The sequence below is a fragment of the Halichoeres trimaculatus genome, unplaced genomic scaffold (genome assembly GCF_033239565.1).
Source record: "Halichoeres trimaculatus isolate MK-OKI-2021-1 unplaced genomic scaffold, fHalTri1.1 fHalTri1_scaffold_14, whole genome shotgun sequence".
Lineage (NCBI taxonomy): Eukaryota > Metazoa > Chordata > Actinopteri > Labriformes > Labridae > Halichoeres > Halichoeres trimaculatus.
Window position 1 is genome coordinate 25,022,565 of NW_027437192.1, and position 21,688 is coordinate 25,044,252.

Below are 21,688 nucleotides of genomic sequence, written 5' to 3' on the forward strand. Positions count from 1 at the left end.
GCTGGAACATTTGAGAAGCTGAAAACAATTCAGAACAGAGCTGTTACAAATGCTCAAGCTGTTTCTTTTAGAGATGACAGGTTTGTAAACTCTGGCATTGTGTCTCTAAGATCATAAAATCCATCATTTTAAAAACACAGACTGAGACATGCTTTTGCTGTGGGGACGGTGAGTACATCTGTCCTGCTTTCCACAGGGCTTCATTCTTTCCGTGAAGTGGTGGTTCCAATGAGCCCCTATCCAAAAGTTTGTGATTATTCCCGTTTATGAGAACGGGGAGAAGAAATGTGTGTGTGATTGCTTCAGGAAAATGGGAATCCTCACTTTGACTCAGAAATAGAAGTGTATGTAAACTCACCCTGTGTCATCCTGCTGAAAGCCCTCCAGCTCATCCCTTTGCTCAGCAAGAGAGGACTCCAGGTCCAGATAGGTGCCATTGTGGGAGAGCTGCAGCGTGCAGTCATCGAGCTATGGAACAGAGTGAAAAACATATTTTTAATGAAAAAGTCTTAAAAAGATGAAATGGACCTGAACTGCAATTGGATCTGACTGAAATGGGAACATTAAGGGCTAACTACTAAATCAAAAGTTGCTACCAACTTCAATTGGCATTTCTACCTACATTTGGGATGGAAACTATGATGTTTAGGATATAAAATTTCTCTGCTCTGGCTGTGATATACGTACATGAATCACCCACAGGAATGACATTAGTCTCTGGGCCCAATACTTTTTAATACTCCTTCACTAAATCCCTGCATGCGGTTCACACCCTTTTTTAAAACAGTTCAAGCTCATAAAATGAATTTAGCTAACAGGGCACAGATCTGAACACCAGTGTGTACAGTGAGCCATGAAAAGTGGGAGAGCCGCATGAGGCATGGTTCTGCTTTCAACATCACAAAGCTGTTAAGGGAATTAGCTGGTGGAGACGAAGCCATTACAGCTGCAGAACATGAAACCAAAACCAGAAGGAAACATGGGAAAAAAAATAGGTTTTAATGCATAGAAACGCATGTGCTGTGGAGAAAATGACAATTAATATCTAAATTTTTGTGAAATATAAAATAATTGCCGACTCAAGTCTACGTATGTCTCAGGCAGGCGTAATTATCCTGCAAACTTAACCAACACGTCTACGTTAATACATATAACACATGGGGGCTTGGTTTTCATTTTCACATCTTAAAATCTGACCGTTCTTGCGCCCATGCCTTCTGCAAATGCATGATCTGAGGTGGCACTGCAGAGCAGCCATGTCAAAGTTAACCCACTGTGCTGTGTAATGAGAAACCCTGCTGGGTTTGAGACCAGGTGCGCAGTAACATATCCGCACAGCACTGGCATTGATGTTTATGAGCACAGTCACAAGCTGATAGCAGGTGCAAACAGCTACAACTCATAAAAAGTATCATACATCATTGAACACATCAGCCGTGTGCTTTGCAACATATTGTCAAAGCTGCTCGTGTATAAATGTGTCAGTGAGATCAGAGTCACGAGCTGAGGAAGCATTTAGCACCTCTGTGGCACTGTTAGGCCTAACCTAGCCTGGCCTCTGGTACGCTGCCAAACGCCCCCTAGCCGTCTGGTCGAGCTGCATGACGACATTCTCGGACCAGCAGAGACCCTAGATCACAAGACCTGCTGCTGCTGCTGCTGCTGCTGCTCTCTGTCCGTCCCTCCTGCTCACTCGGAAACACAGAGACGGACTGTCGGATGGACTCAGAGCATAAATATAACCTTTCTATATTTACTCTGAGCAGGAGCTCTAGGGTGGGTGTGTCCACAGGGGCTGAGAGTTAAAAGGGGGCAATGCCAAGGCCAAAGTTTTACTTAGGATAAACTCTTAACCTTGTTCCATTGAACTCTGCAGAGCTGCACTACCTTACCATGGATTATCCTACAAATGCTCTTCCAAGGTCGGAAATCGTGCAGTGAACTCAAGTTACTAAGTCAACTCACACAAACCTTCATTCATTTTAGCCCAAAAGCTAATTCACAAAACAAAAACTTGGCTTTTTGAGAGAAGACTTGTTAAACCTGAGTCTGGCCAACAAAAGGGCTGATTTCATTACATACTCAAGAATTAGAAAAAAAGTCTTTGATGATATCTAGAGAAAAAAAAACAGAAAGTGGACTTATAGTGCACTCAGCAGGGCAAAATCTAACTTCCCCTCGTAGTTTTGTGTGTAGCCATGCTGGCATTTGCTAATTAGTGCTAAACATAAAAAGCAGCTTAGTCGAATGGAAACAGGCTGTCATCCTTCATATAGTACATGTTATGACATTGGAAAGTTTGATCTTTTGATAACACCATGTGAAAAATTAAAGGTAGCATTTGTGGAAATGGAATTATTATGTGATGTCTAACATCAAGTTTTTATTTTGAATAATTCCTATCAATTCAAATGATATTGTCAGTCATCGTTTTTTGCACAAAACAACCAAGATGGCAGCCTCCGTGGAAGGGGACTGGCTTTTTGTGAGGATATAAAGGACTCATTTCAGTAAACAAAAACCCAACAATTTTTATGTCTGCATGATTACACTCTAGTTTAATCAGACTGACAAATATTTTCCATTTACACCAAGTCTGTTTGGATAAATGCTGCTCCATTCTGCACTTTGAACCTGTAAGAAATTAAAGGTCCCATATTATGCAAAAATCACTTTATTAAGTCTTTTAGAATAGAGTAGAATAGAAATAGAATAGAAAATACTTTATTTATCCCCGAGGGGAAATTCAGGAGTCACCGCAGCAGTGAAATTAGTGAAATTTGTAGTGTTTGTGAATGTAAAATCCTGACCTAAAACGAGCTGATTGGATTTTGGAGATTTGCCCACGTCAGCGATTCCCTTTTTTGACCAATCAGGAGCAAGTCTGACCTGATTGGTCCACCAGAGCAGATACCCCCAAACACTCTCCCTGCTCACTCCTCACCCCACTGTTGGAGAGAAATCTCTCTGGCAGCAGGGAGAAAAATGCCGAAGTTGAAGAGCCATCACTGCTTTGTTTTTGGCTGTAAACAGACACATAGTTCCATGCACAAGCTTCCCATCTCGGAAGAAGACAAGACTAAGCGGCCAGAGTTCATTTATGAGGGAAATGTTCCAGCTACACTCAGTAAAACTGTGCATGTGTGTGCTAGTCACTTCACGGCTGACTGCTTTTCCAACTTTGGACAGTACAACAGAGGACTAGCAAATAGACTGGTCCTGAATCCAGGCGCATTACCAACCATCCGCCAACAAAGCTGGGACCCTGGAAATGTGAGTATTTTAAATGCTGTGTGCTGTGGAGCAGATGTAAGAGCTTTTCCGCAGTGCCCCCCCTGTCTCTTTGTTAGCTTCAGGATGCTAACTTTAGCTGCAGTTAGCCTGTTGTTTTAGCCTGTAATGTTACAGTAAACAAGCTTTGCTGTTTTCTAAACATTGTGCACTTAGAGCGGTTGGCGCGGCTCTCAGTGACGCTGAAGAGCGGGGCGGTATCAGCTGTGGCTCATTTACATATGAAGGCCACGCCCACTAAATCAGACTGTTCTGAACAGAGGGGCTATGAGAGCCTGGAAACAATGCTGCTGTGCTTGATTGGACCAAAACATGTAACTACCATTTCATGAAGACTTCAATGGTCCATATTAAACTGCAGAAAAAGATCAAAATATGGGACCTTTAAAGAAGTTGTAACATTTTCTACAAAAGAGGACACAACCACAAGAGTCAACTGGATGGTGGTCTAAAAATCAAAATGCACTATTACAGTAACTCTAAACGAATTCAATAATAACGCAGATATATTTCTGTCATGAATCCAGTGAAAGAGCACCCAATCATGCTGACAAACATGCATCCTTTGAGCCTTTGTTTAGCCACTCTGTCACTGTCCGTGCAAATATAACGTGAGATGTGAGTAATCACAGCTTGGGGTTTTATTAAATCAGGTGGGGGCGGAGGGGGAATCAAGCCCTGTCCCAATGCCCTAGTTCTCACATATGAATAAGACAAAAACATTTCTTAAGCCTAATCTTCTGGCATTAATCAGCATTTTCTCCTGATGTCCTCCTGATGCTTTTAGAAACATATCCCAACACAGACACTGCCACCGTCCATCAGCCAGCTACCTGTACCTGCACTCATTATTTCGTCTTACTTACTGCTTATACAGCAAGAACTGAGCCTTGGACCACTCTGCGTTACAATTTGTTATCTACTCACCCTCCAAAGGGAGGCTCTCTCCTAAAACGCTTTGTTTGGGCAAATCCAGTAATAACATTACAATAAAAACACATCATTCTGGATGGAGCTGGCAGAGAAGTGGCTCCACAACCAACCACAAAGTCTTCACACTCAAGGCTCCGGGATGGGCCAGGGAAACACTTAGCGGCTAGTTTACTTTACACTCATTTAATCAAATTCTCCCAGAAGAGCGAAGCTGAAAAAAAGGGTAAGTAGGGGTTTGGGAGTAATTACTTCCATGTTAAAACAACACAAAGCCTGCTGGCGATCACGCTGGGTTGACAGTTAACAATGTCTTACGTAACTCAGACGATGAGTTTTTAGGAACTTTTTTGTGTCAAATTTAGAGCCAGAAAGGATCAGGCGCTTTGAAGATGGAGGAGGAGGGTGTGCTGTACAAGACCATTAAAACTCCCAGTGTTGCTTTAATGGGAGCCCTTTGGTAATGAAATCAAAGTTGAGCTGTGAGACCAGGCTTTGAGGGGAACAGTTTTTCTCTAGCTGCATGACTGACAGGGAAGCCTCTGAATTTAGCCTAACGTATTCAACTCTAATGGGGCATCTACGTAAATTACTAACTGCTGATTTTATTTCTTTAAAATGAGAAAAGTACTCATTAAACGGGTGCTTTCCTTCCCTAATTGAATAAAATGATACATCCCGTATACCCAAACCATGACGCACAGAATTACCTCAGGCAGGCTAGCCCAACCTTAAGTGTGTGTGCGTTTACGTGTGTTTCCAACTGCTGCATGGTCACAGAGGTGGAAGAGGAGATGGAGGAAGAGGTCAGGAAAACTACAGCAGCCAGAGTTGAGGAGAACAAAGTGTTGCAGGGATCCAGGGCCTGGCCACAGGAATTCTGGGACAAGTGACCTATACTTTAAATGTGATCCCAGCCAGCCATACACAGGGCTCAGGCATCACAACATAATAATACAGTAGGCTTCTCTCAGAGAATAGCACAGACGGTTAAAACACAAAGAGACTGCTTTAGCAAAGAAAGACTGAGGAAGAAATTCAAAAATCATCATGGCCCTGCAAGCTTCGACATTTTCTAAATTATATAATAAAACTGAGGCCGTAAAGAACGAGAGTTTTACATCTGGCCAGTCTGAAGAGCAAATTTGCAACAGTTTAGTTTCATCCCTGTAATCTTAACTCAATATCCAGTTGCCACAGCGCACAGCTTTCCTAACTGATGTGAAAAAAATTGCAAACACGAACGCGGGACATGCCATCTGTCCGTGTATAGGTTGTAATCATAAGCTTTTCTGTGCTGTGGGCCATTTTTCATTTGTTTTGTGGCTTTTAAAGATGGGGCCGCTGAAGATCTACTTGGTCTGGAAAACCACTCTGCTGCTGAGCGCTGGTGCGCTGTCAGGGCTGTGTGCCAGCAGGGGGACCGTCTCTTTCTCACTGTCTGTTAAGTTTCTGCTCAATTTAGTCTACTTTTATTTTTAAAATGCTGATAACTTACAAATAAACAAGGTTTTAGTGTCTGTTTCACTTTGTAGCCTCTGTGGGTGTGACTGCGTGTGACTCGGTCTTGCCAGATAGGAATGTGTTGCTGTTTTCATCTGTGTTGCTTAAATTCACCAAAACTGGCACACAGACACACTCTCTCTATCTCCCACGCCCATGGTAATGTGACACTTTAAATCTGATCAGCCATGATTCAGGCTCTCTGTGGACACTGGAGCTGTTGACTGTCACTTGCAGATGATTGAAGCAACTCAGGATCCTGTTGCACCCATGCCTTCGCACACCTGTCACTGTGTCATGCTAAGCAAAGTGCAAAATATATTAAGCAATAAGGAAGGATTATTCACTTGGAGGAGGGATGCTTTCTTATTTCTGGGCCCCAGAGGTGAGAGGTCAGTTTGAGGTCCTGCGTCTTTCTCAATGGACCTTCAGCTCACATCTAAGTGTGCCAACACAGGATTATTCCGGGATATTTGGTCGAAAACAAGTGAAGCTGATGTTTATTATTGTTGTGGACTCTGAGGCAAACATTTGCAACCTTGTTTCAGTCCTGGGTCTGGAGAGCCAATCAGCTGAGCCTGCATGTGCTCTCAAAATAGCCTCTGAATGGTGGGTATGGAAGTTTATTTGCAGAAGACTTAAAGTGGAAAACAGGCGTCTTAAAGATTGCCAAACAACCTCATGCGGCTCTTATTTCAACCTTTTAGTGAATCTAAACATAAAAAAAACTTTCTTTCACCAACATTTCTCAACATCTGAAGTTATCCTCTTCTTGTGAACTTTGAGTCTCTTATAAACAAATTTTCTACATTCTCCTTGAGTAAGATGGGTGAATTCTAGGTTATCGTTGTTTACCAAGCTGTTGGTTAATCCTACCTTGTGTGGAGCTTTGAGCAGCCGGTGGACGCCTGCTAGCTGGTTGATGAGGGGAATATCCTCTCTGAAGGTGTACAGCGGTGGTCTTGTCGGTTCTGGGAAGTTGGTGCTGTTAAACGGATCGGTGTCATCTAAAAACTGAACCCTGCAGACAAACGTGGCCATGGTGCATCCATGCAAGTGGCTCCTCTGAGAGGGGCAGCCCGGTTTATTGAGAGCCGGACCAGCTGAGGCTGTGGTCGCTGTGGGCTCCTCTCCTGGTAACGACAACAAACCCGGGTCGCCAAGTGAGCCCTGCGCGCAGCCTGTCCTCCCGCAGGACAGGGGGGAGAGGCGGGTGGTGAGGAGGAGGAGGAGGAGGAGGAGGAGGAGGGGGTGGTTGGAAGCCGGAAAGATGCCACAAGAAGCCGGTCAGTTTCTCCTCTCGCCTCCTTGCTCTGGCTGAGCTCACCCGGAGCTGTTTGATGCCGCTGGTATTCCCGGAGGGGCAGGTGGCCGCTGATGAAGAGGAGGCAGCAGGCGGACCTCAGCTCGCTGCCGGAGAGTGAAGGATCAGCGCAGCTTGGGACAGCCGGTCTGCTGTCTGTCTGAGTCCCAGTAAATCCTCCCCCCTCCCTCCCTCCCAAATCTATTTTCCCCTCTGCCTCACCTCCCCCTCCTGTCAGTGTCCCCGGCTTAGCGGTGGCTTCCTAAATGAAAACTAGTCGCACTGATCCCGTCAGAGGTGCAGAACTTAAATTATGAGAAAAAGATGAAGATCCATCTCGAGACAAAGAGCTGGACCAGGCCGAAACCAAGACGTGGCTAATTGGCCAAACACACATATATCGTTAATACTCATAAATATGAAAATAAAAACAAGATTTTTTAGCTTTCCAAAAGAAAAACGAAGCTTTGTGTGTTACATTGCTCCAAAGAAGTAGCCTGTTACGGAAATAAATATCTGGTGTAAAGAGTTTTGCTCCATCTCAGAGCACATTTTTGACCAATGCCTCCCTCTTGTGGTCATTAAGTTTAAATGCAGCCTATACTTCAAACCGAGACAAAACACCAGGGACAAAACCAGGATTTCAGTTTTGGCCAGGCCTTATATTACTGATTTACAGAGCATTAATTTAATTAACAAATAAATTGAAAAAAAATAATAATAATAATTACAAGATACTTCTGTTACTTTTTGTGGTTTTAAAGCATATTTGATTGACCTCTCACTTTTATGACCCTGTGATGCATCAGTCAGATCTACCTGTAATTGTTCTCCATGCTACTGACCAAAGGGGGGCGCTCTAACATACCAGTAGGCTGCACTGCTATGGCGTTCCTTTTATTATAGGCTGTAAGAAAAAAAAAATTAACCACAGCAAGATATAATAATTTTAAATCTACAGTCTTTCCCCAAAAATGTTCTGATCCTGCCCACATGAAGCTGAATGTTTTGTTACTCGGTTATTTTATTTTATTTTACCAACAGGCTAAAAAACATGGCTCATTTTTCAGAGACAGGGCATCTAACACAAACAAAATTAACATAAAGTGACAAAATTTTACAACGCTCATTTAAAACTAATTCAAAACAAATAAATGAAAATTAAAAGAAAAGTTTCTGGTGGGCCTGGGATCTTTGGGCCCACCCACAAAGCCGGCCCTGCCATACACATAGTTTTTATTTAGCTAGCTAGCTTACTTTTGTGTACTTTTGGTACAATATGTTTTTTTATTTAAAATACTTAAATATGTGCAGTGACAGATACTCTGTAACCCGTTTCAATGAGGTCATAACTTAAGATATAATTTTATCAGTGGGTCTGATTCAAGCTCAATCCCCCTGCTTTACTTTAAAACAAACTGTATCACAAGATTACTATGAGCTCTTGGATTTTTTCTTTGTTTGAGGTGTGGGATGTGACTTAGCACAGCACAACTATCGTAATGCAGATTGTTTAGTCCCCAAAGACTCCTGTTCTTTTGGCAGGACTCTTACACACAGTGGTGTACTCAGTTGGCTCCTGGAGGTCAGGCCAGTGCTCTGCCATTAATAACTTTAAGATATGGTGTGTGATCAACAAATAAATTACACAGTGCTAGTCCACACACTGCATCATAAACCCTTTCCCTTAACAGCTGTAAACACTATCTGCCTATGTGAGTAAGATCCATAAATCTATTATGTAACATGATTAATCCTGAGGGGGAAATGCTTGAAATCACCTCTTCGTGACCACTTGAGGGCAGAAAATCACTTCATTTTACACTCAGTACACCATGAGAGAGGGAAAAAAGCATCACCTACACGTGTAAAGTGCAGGTGATGTTGGGAGCGTGCATCTTATGGTAATGACTGGCTGTAAAAGAAGGGCTAAAGTACAAAGATTTCTTCACACTCCTTAACACCTGCTCATTTTATATCCCCTTATCGCTCACTCTGGAGTGTCCTCCAACGTGGTAAGGAATTATGTCTAAACATAGAACGGTAATCTCAGCTATAAATCATCTGCATGAATGAGCTGATGTGCTTCAAAACAGCAATAAGCCGGGTGATATGTATGGAGGCGTTATTTAGCAGATCCCTCCCTTTATACCAACAATCCTGGTGATAGATATCAAAAAGTGATGCAAAAACAAGTTGCTGAAGAAAGTAACTTTAAATAATTGTTAAACAATGACCTTAAAGAGAGCATTTGCCCATCAAAGAATAACATTAAACAAGACAACATGGTCAATTCTGTCTGAATGGGAACAGATATCAAAGCAGAAATCCTGAGATCTACTCAACAATTTTTGAGATTTTCTCCCCTTCACTCTCCCGTTTTACCCTGACATAACAGTAGTTAGGTGAAAGGGCAAGGTGTGCTTATTTTCTCCAGTTTTTATAGCTCTTCTGTGACCTTGGAATGACTCTAGTGTGATGCACTTTACCCTGAGGAAGTCTTGGTATCAGCTGAGTCACTGTGGGAGAGTAAATACAGCATTACAATAATAGAGTCAAGTTATTTATACCTCTACAAAGTATCCTGGAGATACTTAGCTTTTTTACTTTAAGTGAAAACTATCAACAGCATTTCCAACCAAATTTGTTATTTAGTTGTTGGTTCATTTTTAAGGTAAGTGCTTTACCTTTAAAAGCAAAGAGAGCCAGGTAAGCGTACCATTCTGTGACACGCAGGTCTGTCCACACATTAAAAGCATATAATCAAACAATGTTTTTTTCAGAAAGTATCTGTGATCATGGACATAAGCAGGTTAAATACAGAGGGGAGGACCCGAAAGAAATGAAAAATAATAATACAGAAATGGAAAATATTTGTTAAATAAAAACTAAGAAAACTACAACCAAATTTCGAAACACTCACTGGGAAAGGAAAAGAGCCACAATGAAAACTCACAGGAACACAGAGAGGTATGAATATAGCCTGACAAAGAAACAGGAAAACACAGAGGCTGAATACACTGAGGGTAATCAGGCACAGGTGTGACATGAAACACAGGTGAAACTAATGAGTGCAATCAGCCAGGAAGAAAACACACAAGGGCAGGAAGTAAAACTACACCTGACACACAGGGAGCAAGACCTACAAAATAAAACAGGAAAGAATACAACACAAGACATACAGTAGATTATTAATAAACAACAAGGATACACATGAATAATCCAAACAACACAAGGAAACAAGCCATGAAACACAGCAAATCTACAGAAACAGGAAATCAAAGACAGATTAATAAAATAGAAACAGAACAAAAACAGCACATAAAAAATCATTTTACAACTTTTATTATGTCTTTCTGAACTTGACACCAATATTAAATAAATCTGATGTTATGAAAGCACATTAGCAATGTTAATGATAAATGCTTTTAAAATATATTCATCCAATTTAAAGGGATAATCAGTTTTAATAAAAGTGGGGTTGTATGACGCCCTTAACAACAATAAGTGAATTTCCCTCAGATCAGCTTTGTTCAGTACTTCAGCTAACTTTGAACAAGTCCAACCCAAATGATCATACAGCTGCTCAGTGATTGGCGCACAAATCAGACTTCAAGAGTAATCCCCTCCAACCACTCAAAAGTACAGGATAACTGTGGGTCTGTCCCTCACAGACATAGGACTGACAAATAATAACTCTGGTCTTATGCTGTACCAGCATCACTGACCTAATTTCTTTTAATTCATACAGACAGCAACCACAGTTTTAAGAAATGCAGGACCACATTAATATAGACTAAACCTTTTGTTGTGAGAGCAGTCACTGATGTTATTTATCACACCCAAACCAAAAAGATAGATAAAAAAAAAACTTATCTGCTGACTCATAACTGCAGATTATGTTGTTTCCTTCTCTTATCAATCAGTTATCTCTCCCTCTGATTCTGCAGTATTTATTTTCTGAACTTCATGTCTGATTTTACTGTCTAAATGTTTTTGTTTTGTTTGATTTGGTTAAGATGATAAACCAATTCGGGAAAATATATTGTGGCAGTAATGATCAAGTGACATCTTCAGTGACAAAAACCATAACTCCAACAAATGCCTCTCTATCTTATCTACTCGAGTGCTGTCTCTTTTATCATAGTGTTTATCAGTGGCTCATTATAATTGGCATACAACATTTCAAACAGAAGTTCATGCCCCATAGGCTATGTCTGAAAATTACTTTTGTCCTGACATTTTTCTGAGCGTTTCATCAATTATTACATGCATCACCTTGGATAGATCTCCAAACATTTCAAAGACCTTTATCTCATCAACAGGATAAATAGTTTCCCATCTCCCCTTGAGGATCATCGTACCACTGCCGGCAGCTGAAGTTGTATTTTGGACCTTTTCAAAACTACTGCTCTGATGAAATCTTCCACACAATTTTTTTTTTTTTAAGAAAATCCTCGCTAATTTTCAAGACGTTGTGGTGGCAATGACATTTGAAATGTCACTCATTCTTTAAAATGACTACTTTCTGTATTCAAAGAATGCATTTTTACAAAAAAAAAAAAAAAAACAATACTGAAAAAGTTGCCAAATGGCCTAATTAATCAAATGTAAAAAAAAAAAAAAAATTAAATTAAAAAAAGATTATGAACAAAATAATATAGAATATTTTGGATATTTTTGATGGGTCAGGCTTTACAGGGTTCAGATGCTTCACAAAAGGAGCTGGTCTCAGCCATACCCTTAAGAATTATTTGCAAAAACCAAACATCAAGATGTACAGTGCACACATTATGTCCCATCTTAGAGACAGGACTTATTATTTCCTCATCTTAGAGTGAAATGGACTATATATCCCTTAAATTAAAAAGTGAAAGTTGAAGGGTTAACTCTTCATAAGGAGAGAATTTGCAGCATTTAATAAGTCACAGTGGCAGACAAGAAACTAAAGTCTCAGTTTTAGCAGCTGGGGTCACAATCTAAAATTAGCATTAGCATTAGCATTGCAGCAGAAATGACACTGGCATTAAAATATAAAATAATTTAATCTGTTGCTATTTAAAACTGAGACTCTGGAGGGAGCAATGGTATGTACACTAAATGCTGTTTTTGCCATTTTTGATACAAATATCTTCACGACACCATCAATCAGCGCTAAAGTAGTGCCGCGCTATGCTACAGATGCATGGGGGACACACCTCGGTCAATTTGTAACTTTGACTCTACAACTGAATCTACTTGACTTGAAGTGTAAAAAAATGCAGTATGCAGGAGTTGGTCTTGGTGGTTAATAATTTATATGAGGCCTTCACTTTTAAATAATTTGTTACCAGATTCCACTCTGACAGTCAAATCTTAAGAGTTTAGAAATCTAAAAACCTGATGAGTAATTGTTGTCAGGGGTAAAAGATGCCAAATCTCTGTCCTTTATGTGCCTTAGGGTGGCAGATGAGATGTAAAGATAAAAAGGTCGTCTGAGCAGCAGACGCTATCACACACTGTCACACACACATACACACTCTCATGCTCTTATCAGCAGTTATACTTAGGACAGCCGGCAGCTTCGGAGCCTCACATTTTCCTCCCACTGAGGAAGCCTGCTGGGCATTTGGGATCTGCAGACCACACTAACTTTACAGACACCATGAGACTGGTTCTCCCTAACCCGGGGCTTGACGAGAGGATTCCCTCTCATGCAGATCTGGAGAAGTTGGAGAAAGAGACCGCTGCAGACAGGCCCAAATGGGACAACAAGACTCAATATCTGCTCACATGTGTGGGCTTCTGTGTGGGCCTGGGCAATGTCTGGAGGTTCCCTTACCTGTGCCAAAGCCACGGGGGAGGTAAGTTTATCTCATCTGCTGTTTAAACATTAAAATAATAACAACATCCAGTGGTAAGAAAAGCATCGAAAATTGAAAGTGTCCTCTTTGTTTTTCAAAATGAAAATGCTGCAAAGCTTCACATCGGTTCACTTATATGCTGGACGGGCCAGCCTTGGCACAAGAATTAAATTGAAAACTCAAATTTTTTTTTCACATAACCCGTAAAATGCAACAAGAATCTGATTGTGAATTTTTGATGTGACTACACCAGTTATTGGTCATTTTTTTTGTGTGTGTTTTTTTCAAATGTAATTCAAATGCAAGAATACATGGAAACATCATTTTTCTTAGTTGTTATTTGTCAAATTTATATTTATTTTTCCAGAGAGGCAGGAAGTGCATGGTTAAAACACACACTTAAACTTGTTCAGGTCAACTACGCACTGTTAATAGCCTGATAAAACCATGATACACCACTCTGAGCATAAAATGTGGACTTTAAGTGATTCAGGTTAAATATTAACATACGTAGTAGAATAGACAGCACAGGGTAAAGCTGATTGGTTGTTTTGTGTCAAAGCACAGTTTTTTGCACAGTTTTTTTTTGTTGTTGTTGTTTCACAATAAGCAACAGAAAAGTCTGAAAATGAGTTTTCTGGTGGACTGTTGAGGGCGTCAGCACGTGAACAAACAGCTTGTTTCTGTGGTGCTGTGAGGTGGACTGATAGCACTGTCACTTATCAAATGAAGATAACTCATGATATGAAGACTCACAACAAGCAAAACTTTGCAAAGATCACATATGACAATTCAGAGCATGGAGAAAGATTAAAAGTCTTTTATCCTTAAAACACAAAAAGTTGCTTGAAACTGGATCATTGTTTTAACTAACTTGAATCAACTCGTAAAAAAAAAAGGATTATGAGAATGCAGGCATGCAAACAACTTAAAGCTACAGCTAGCATCAAGCTTGTTATTTATGCTAAACCTTGATGTCATGATGCTAACAGGCTTCAGTTTACAATGCTAACACTTTCATGTTTTGAAAGTTTAGAGCTAAAAACCTCTTTAGCAGCGCCTACTGATCAATTCAGCATCAAATTAACAGACTTCAGTCTTCAGGGAACAGAATTCACTAGTGGCTCAGCCCTTAGGGACTTGGTTTAGGAATCAAAGGGTTGCTGGTTCCATCCCCAGACCAAAATTGTGAATTAGGCTGATGGTTGATAAAGTGTTGGCTTAAATTCCTGAGAGCTGTTGGGGTGCCCTTGAGCAAGGCACTAAATCCCCCAACTGCTCAGGTTATATACAGTCTATGGTATGTACTGACAGTGGAGCACCATCACTGTTCCTTCTCTAACCAGTTCATGTCACTGTGATGTTTGTGTGTGTGTGTATATATTTAGCATGATTTAAGGTGTAAAAAATTAATTCCCCCAAGGGAATTAATAGAGAATATCTTGATCTTAACAGCAGAACAATAGAGAAACCAAACTGTTAATTTTTCATGAGACATAAAAATTAGTTTCTGTTGCTCTTAAGAATGTATTTCTCCTGTATGAGATGTGGTAATCTTGACTAATTTACTTTATTCAGAATAAATGTAAAGCATGAGCAGCTAGCATGAGTAGCATGGCAGATAATGGTTCGATTTCTTTAGCTAATTTGTTGGTAGATGGTTGATGAAATATTTTACAGAATACAGAAACTGAAATGTTTCACTACTGACTGACAAAGTTTTCACTCTCAAAAATGCCCTGAAGAATTGGCTAAAGATTACAAAAGGCTTACATGCAGAGGCTATTATGCATTGGTACAGTTAGGTGAAGAGACTCTTTGTATCTTTAACTTGCTGTGAACTCTCCTGCACCTCTGAGATAAGATGAAAACAACTCAGAGGTGCAACAATCTCTGTGCCACAAATGTCAAGGTAAAACACGAGCTTTTGGGAAAGAGTGATGATTAATCCTGAACAGCTGACGCTCAGCCATTGACACTGTGGTGACATCTGTGAGCCAATTCAACAACAGCAAGTCTAAATGACACAACACAAGCTTAAGGTTTCAGAATGAATATTCAGAAAGGATCATAATCAGGTGTGAGTGTGATTCAGCTTTTCCATATCAGTCGATATAAATCTTTGCTATCTGCTTACGTGTGCCTGACAAGCATTTTAGCCCTGAAACCAAACAGCACAAAACAACATGTAAGATAACAGACACAATAAAAAGTTACCTTGTTTATTTCCGTTAAACAGATATGTGATGGCTCAATATGTTTTGAAACATAAATTGAATGGACTTGTGTGAAGACTGAATATTAAATAAAAGTATACCCATGCCATGTGGAGGAGATGTACGCTGTCTCACTCAGTAAATTTTCAGTAAACTGTATCTAACACTCTAATCCCTCTATCTCCACAGTTATCTAAGCTTGTGTTGGTGTGTCCACAGGTGCCTTTATCATCCCCTTTATCATCCTGCTTGTCTTGGAGGGTGTCCCCTTGTTGCATCTGGAGTTTGCCATCGGGCAACGCCTGAGAAAAGGCAGTGTTGGGGCTTGGACTGCAATTAACCCTTACTTGGCTGGAGTTGGTTGGTGCTTACTTGTCTGTTTTTTGATCAAGATAAACTTTTGTCATCCTTGGTTATGACTGAGGGACAGTGAAACCTGTTTGGGTCCTGTGGGTAAAACCATTGATGAGTCATGTTTTTTACCTGTCTGTCTCAGGTATTGCATCCATGTCTGTCTCATTCTTGGTGGGCATGTACTACAACACCATCATCGCCTGGGTGATGTGGTACTTCTTCAACTCTTTCCAGGAGCCCCTGCCATGGAGCCAGTGTCCTTTCAATAAAAACCTAACAGGCATGTCCCCCTTTTGAAGAGTTTATTTCTATTTTAACAACCCAATAACCCTTAATGGACCCCACAAACAGTGTGTCTTTTGTTTTGTAGGTTTAGTGTCAGAGTGTGAACGCAGTAATCCAGTGGACTACTTCTGGTACAGAGAGACACTGAACACGTCAGAAGCTATTGAGGACTCTGGGGGTCTGCAGTGGTGGATTGTGATTTGTTTGGTTACTGCTTGGAGTGTGCTCTATATCTGCTGCATCAGAGGGATAGAGACCACTGGGAAGGTAGGACAACAGACAGCTATAATGTGTCTCTGAATGGAGGAACAAAACTGCCCAAAATTAAAAATACATTTAAAAAAAAACAAAAAAACATTCTGCCTGTTGACAGGCGAGTAGTCTATTTCTGCATTCACTTGTCGATCAAACAATAGTTCAACCCAAGACACACTTAGGACCGTCTCCACACTTAGGACCGCCTCCTCATCAGGACAGCATCTGCAACATAAAATAAATAAATATGAGAGCAGAGCACTTTAGTTATTTAATGATACTGAATTCTTTTTCCACATTTAATTTTGAATTTATTTTTCTTTTCTTTTCTTTCTTTCTTTCTTTCTTTCTTTCTTTCTTTCTTTCTTTCTTTCTTTCTTTCTTTCTTTCTTTCTTTCTTTCTTTATTTATTTATTTAGTAATGTGTATATTTTTATATTTTTTTATTTTCCCTTTTATTTATTTTTAATTTTGGCATTTTTGATCATCCATATCTCTGTGCTATGTAACAATTAAACAGAAACAAAGCACACCATTAAATTTTGACTTGATGATAAAACCAAACTGCGGTGTATTGGCCAAGCTCAGTGTATTGACCCTAAAAGTGTCACAGGTTAAGAGCAGTCAAGTGACCTCAATGAGGCGCTTTTAGCTATACAGTTTCCACTAAGTCACTTTAAGGACAAACATTGTAAAGGCACTCGAGTTTAGGTTAACTAGTTAAGACAGAGGCCCCGGTTATGATTTCCAGTCCCAGAGGAAAGCATCAAATTATCATCTGTCATTCTAGGATCCTTAGAATCACTCTAACGTTTCCCTCCATATGACATCCTAAACAAAGACATAATGACTCCTGCTATTTTCTTTTTTAACACAGACATGCAATAGACTGTCTAGTCACACACACGACACACAACAAAATGTTTGCGAGACTGGTAGTATGGTGGTCCCAGTTTTGGAACACAGACGAGGGCTGTGAAAATTAGCCCAAGAATATGCCAGAAGTGCCTAGTTTCAGAGATAACATGTTGATTTCTTTGAAAAACTTTTAATACATACTTAAAGTATATATTGTCTCTCAGGCTGTCTACATCACCTCCACCCTGCCCTACGTGGTCCTCACAATCTTCCTCATCAGAGGGTTAACTCTTAAAGGATCAGTAGATGGAATAAAGTTCCTCTTCACACCAGATGTAAGAAAAGCCTCTATTATACTCATACTTTTTCCTTCTCATTCACTCTAAAGATATTAACCTCTGTTGATCATCTAAACTATTTCAGCTCGATGAGTTGATAAACCCATCAACATGGCTGGATGCTGGAGCTCAGGTTTTCTACTCGTTCTCGCTGGCCTTTGGAGGTCTTATCTCCTTCTCCAGTTACAACCCTGTGCAGTAAGTTCACACTTCATAAAACTCTGCTCCTACCGGGGTCTTATCAGGGGACGGGAACAGAACAAAGGGTCTCTTTTCTTTCTTTGAACCCAGCTTTACAGAGGTCCAAATATAAGGAGCACATAAAAGAATCATAGATAGCACTTTTGTAGTCGCATCTTTAAGAGTTTACCCTGCATTTGATGTTCATAACTCAATATTGACAATCAATGTTTTTTGTTGCTTTTTGATTTTTCTTTTTTCAGCAACAACTGTGAGCAGGATGCAGTCATCATCGCCCTGGTTAACGGCTTTACGTCTGTCTTTGCTGCCACTGTCATATACTCCATCATCGGCTTCCGAGCAACAGAACAGTTTGATGCCTGTCTTAATGGGTAAGTGCAAGTTATATGAGATCATCTTCTATACATTAAATAAGGTAAAAAGATTTAATATTTTAGCCAGCTACTAATTTTCTCTCAGTCTCGGAACACTGTTAACACCCTGTCATATCTTTTTTCACCCCCTTCCATAATAAAATAACAACAACAACAATAATAATAATAATGATAATAATAGTAATAATAAAAAAAAATAAAAATAATAATAATAATAGTTATAATAATAATAATAATAATAATAATAATAATAATAATTATTATTATTATTATTATTATTATTATTATTATTATTATTATTATTATAACTATAATAATAATAATAATAATAATAATAATAATAATTATTATTATTATTATTATTATTATTATTATTATTATAACTATTATTATTATTATTATTATTATTATTATTATCATTATTATTATTATTATTATTATTATTTGTTTATTCATTTTTATTTTTGAAAATAGATTTTTTTTTATCAGTAAAAAGTGAATTGCTCAGAAGCTTCTGTTAAGTCCTATGATATCAAAAAAATGATTTTGTATGGGTAAACTTGAAAGTAAGAGATATTTAGAAAAGCAAAGTCATAATCACACCATGATATATGGGCACTCAAAATGCATGCAGGTTAAAGATGTAGCCAGTTGGTTTAACCGATAAATGTCAATCAGTGTCAACCAATGTTTTCTTGCAAAAAATCTGATATTGTGCAAAAAAGTTACTGTGAATATGATTTTAGCAGTCTACTGCACTGTAAAAATAAAACTTAACATGAATTCACACCAACTGACCCAATAAGTGAGAAAACATTAATGCCTACAGCACACTGACTTGCTTGGTACAACAAAATCCATAAAATCAAGCTTAGAAATGAGATATTTTAAATATACTCTGAGATTATATTTCGTAACAAATAACTCATTTCATCAGTACACTTGCATAACTTCTTAGGAAGGAGAATTATTTAATTTTTGTCATGGTTTTGTGAATACAGTGTTTGGCAATTTAATGGGACTGATTCTTTAAGGGGTTAAAATGGTCGAAATATCTTAAAAAATACTTTGACAACAAGAAAGATACAAACTACCCATTAAAAAAAAACATCTAACATGTCGTTTTAACAAGTTTAAAGCATATTTTTTGATTTCGACATCATACCAACCATTGCCCCATGCCTTGTCAGGTTTCGTCTCAATAAGTAAAAAAAAACTTTTAAAGTTATTAAAAAAGATGAATATTTCTGATAAATTCCAGGAAGTCAGGAAATCTATATGCCAACAGGCTTTATGACACAGCAAACAAATTTGTTTCATTCAAAGTGTTTGATCAGCAGTAGAGTTTGCTGCACATTTACTTAACAGAGATAAATAAATCCCTGTCAGATTACTGTGAATGGGATGTGACTCTACTTGCTGAAACCACAACACGTACCATGCAGGCTCAATAACAGATGCCTGAGCACAGATCACACACTCTTCTATGCTTTGAAAAAAACTAAATTTCTCTTATTTTGTTGTCTTTCAGAAACATCATGGCGCTGCTGAATGCGTTTGATCTAGCTGAGGGTTCAATCACAGAAAACAACTACCACGAAGCACTGCAGCATCTCAACAGCACAGTGTCAGGATCACAGACCATTGAGGGGCTGGACCTCAGTAACTGCACCCTGCAGACCTTCCTCAGTGATGTATGATTATTTTATTAACTATCAAAGTTATTTCATTCCTTTCTCAGTTAAAAGTCCTCTGGGTGATAAAGCTGCTTGTTCACATGTGCCGTAGGGCGTGGAGGGAACAGGTCTGGCCTTCATCGTGTTCACAGAGGCCATCACTAAGATGCCTCTGTCTCCTCTCTGGTCTGTTCTCTTCTTCATCATGCTCTTCTGCCTCGGGCTCTCCACCATGTTTGGAGCTGTAGAAGGGGTGGTGGTTCCTCTGCAGGACCTAAAGATCTTTCCTAAGAGTTTTACTAAAGAAGTGATCACAGGTGATTGATCTCAGACACCTATGATTCCAGGTCTGCTGAGAATAAGCACATCTGTACCATGGAGTGGTTGTAAACAGGTCATTTCTGTTCTGTGTTTTCAGGGATCGTTTGCTTGGTTTCTTTCTTGATTGCCCTGATATTCGCTCTGCAGTCTGGTAACTACTGGTTGGCACTCTTTGACGGCTTTGCAGGCTCCATTCCTCTGCTTATTATCGCCTTCTGTGAGATGACTAGTGTGGCCTTCCTGTATGGGATGGACAGGTCAGACAACTGTGTCAATTGTGGTTCAATGTAGTTACACATAGTGTCAAATCCAGATTTATAAAATGAAATATGATAGTTTTAAGACAGAGTCTGGTCTGTTTCATTCGTCAGGTTTAACAAGGACATTGAGTTCATGATTGGACACAAACCAAACATCTTCTGGCAGGCCACGTGGAGAGTCATCAGCCCTTTGATTGTCTTGGTCATCTTTGTGTTTTACCTCATCACTCAAGTCAACGCTCAGCTGACCTACATCACCTGGAGTCCAAGCTCAGTATGATTCCCAACTCTGACCAGTCAAAGTGCTCTGAAATATCTCTGATATTTGTTTTCATTCTGTGATACGTTCCTTTTTTGTATTCACAGGCAAACTTCCCAGCCTTGGTAACGTTACCGTATCCCAGCTGGGTCTACGCTGTTATCTTCCTCCTGGCTGGAGTCCCCAGTCTTTTCGTCCCGGGGGTGGCTTTGTACAAACTGATTCAGAGATGCTGCTGCAAGAAGAACAGATTCAGCATGAGCTGAACATTTTATCCAGTACAAAGTGTTCAGTGTTTCATTTGGCTGTACTTCACAGCACGTCCAAACTCACACTCCTCTCATCATACACTGTCAAGAATACAACACGTTGCTTTCAGGGTGTCATGGATGTTTTACTAAAACCTTAATTTTAGTGTCTACACTAAAAACATAAGGGCCAGTGCAATGCATATTATTTATTATTGATTAATTTAAACTTTGTTTGAGCTCTGGGTGTTATGTGCACATGTTGATTGCTTGGATTAACCTCTCCAAAACTTGATTTAATCAACAGGGCTATTCTTGTATCTTTGATTAAATGCTTAATAAACTGTTGCTGCTAATGTGCTGAACACTTTACCTACTTAACATTAACTTTTGTTGTACTTTCACTCTTTTCTACCGTTTAACTTTCACTTTTTGAATGCAAGGAATATGAAGTGTGTTTAATTGGTAAAGCATTGAAGTGATTTTAAGTTAAGAACTAAAAATCTGGTTCCATGAATAACCAACTTCTCAGAAAAATGTAAGGTATATTTTTTAGTGCAAAGCATCTGCACAGATTGCGTTTAGTTATTTCTATTGTTTACGTACAGATTATATTCATATGAAGGTGGCACAAACTGAGGTGGTATTATAAAGCATGGAGGAGACAGTGCTCTTGTTTGTGTATTTGTGTGAATGAAGATTTTACTTGTATTGATGTTTCTGCTCTTAGCTACTCTGTATATACATTTTTATTGAATGTTTGTTTTCTGACTATGGTTGTAGTATGTCGTGGTGTATACAGAAGTATTTTCTCCGAAACACTTAATGTAATAAAATGCTCTCAATAACGACAACTTGTTTCCCTTTTTTATTTTGTTTTGATAGTTATTTGGCTGGTCATGGAAATTGATTAGACATTGTCTTTTGTCAAGGTATCAGTCCTGGTTATATATATATATATATATATATATATATATATATATATATATATATATATATATATATATATATATATATATATATATATACATATAATCTCCTTCAACTTTTGCTTCTAAAAATATCTGAGTGCTAAATTGCCCTGTCACTTGTTGCTAACAGTGTTGATGCCTAGCAGCTAGCACATAGTATATAACATAATCTCATAGTCTCAAAGGACTTTTGGTGTTTGCT

At 39.2% G+C, this 21,688-nt stretch overlaps 2 protein-coding genes across 4 annotated transcripts in view; one reads left to right on the top strand and one right to left on the bottom strand.

Annotated features, from left to right (window-relative positions):
- The window catches only part of fhod3a (formin homology 2 domain containing 3a), a 79,135-nt gene extending 69,132 nt beyond the window's left edge, over nt 1–10,003 (bottom strand). The window contains exons 1-3 of one of the 3 annotated variants that reach the window (XM_074686301.1): nt 9,951–10,003; nt 6,601–7,134; nt 359–468 (exon numbers count right to left, since the gene is read on the bottom strand). In XM_074686301.1, coding sequence (XP_074542402.1) covers nt 359–468; nt 6,601–6,765 — 275 coding nt within the window. In that variant the 5' untranslated portion in view covers nt 6,766–7,134; nt 9,951–10,003. Of the gene's footprint in view, nt 1–358; nt 469–6,600; nt 7,728–9,950 lie in introns of those variants that run through there. The other 2 variants (XM_074686302.1, XM_074686303.1) reach the window with 2 other exon arrangements.
- Nucleotides 10,004–12,671: 2,668 nt separating this feature from the next.
- LOC141803342 (sodium-dependent neutral amino acid transporter B(0)AT1-like) lies at nt 12,672–20,533 on the top strand. The gene is made up of 12 exons (XM_074687308.1): nt 12,672–12,870; nt 15,306–15,446; nt 15,583–15,720; nt 15,811–15,992; nt 17,063–17,173; nt 17,262–17,374; nt 17,620–17,748; nt 19,283–19,445; nt 19,540–19,744; nt 19,846–20,005; nt 20,120–20,282; nt 20,375–20,533. Exons 1-12 carry the CDS (start codon nt 12,672–12,674, stop codon nt 20,531–20,533), a joined length of 1,863 nt encoding a protein of 620 aa, XP_074543409.1.
- Nucleotides 20,534–21,688: the final 1,155 nt, after the last annotated feature.

Bases quoted from the DNA above. Each gene is read 5' to 3' on its own strand.
- LOC141803342 (XM_074687308.1), top strand. From the start codon at position 12,672: ATGAGACTGGTTCTCCCTAACCCGGGGCTTGACGAGAGGATTCCCTCT. The intron at 17,375-17,619 runs GTAAGTTCACAC...TTCTTTTTTCAG, and splicing joins TCCAGTTACAACCCTGTGCA to CAACAACTGTGAGCAGGATG. The intron at 20,006-20,119 runs GTCAGACAACTG...TTCATTCGTCAG, and splicing joins TTCCTGTATGGGATGGACAG to GTTTAACAAGGACATTGAGT.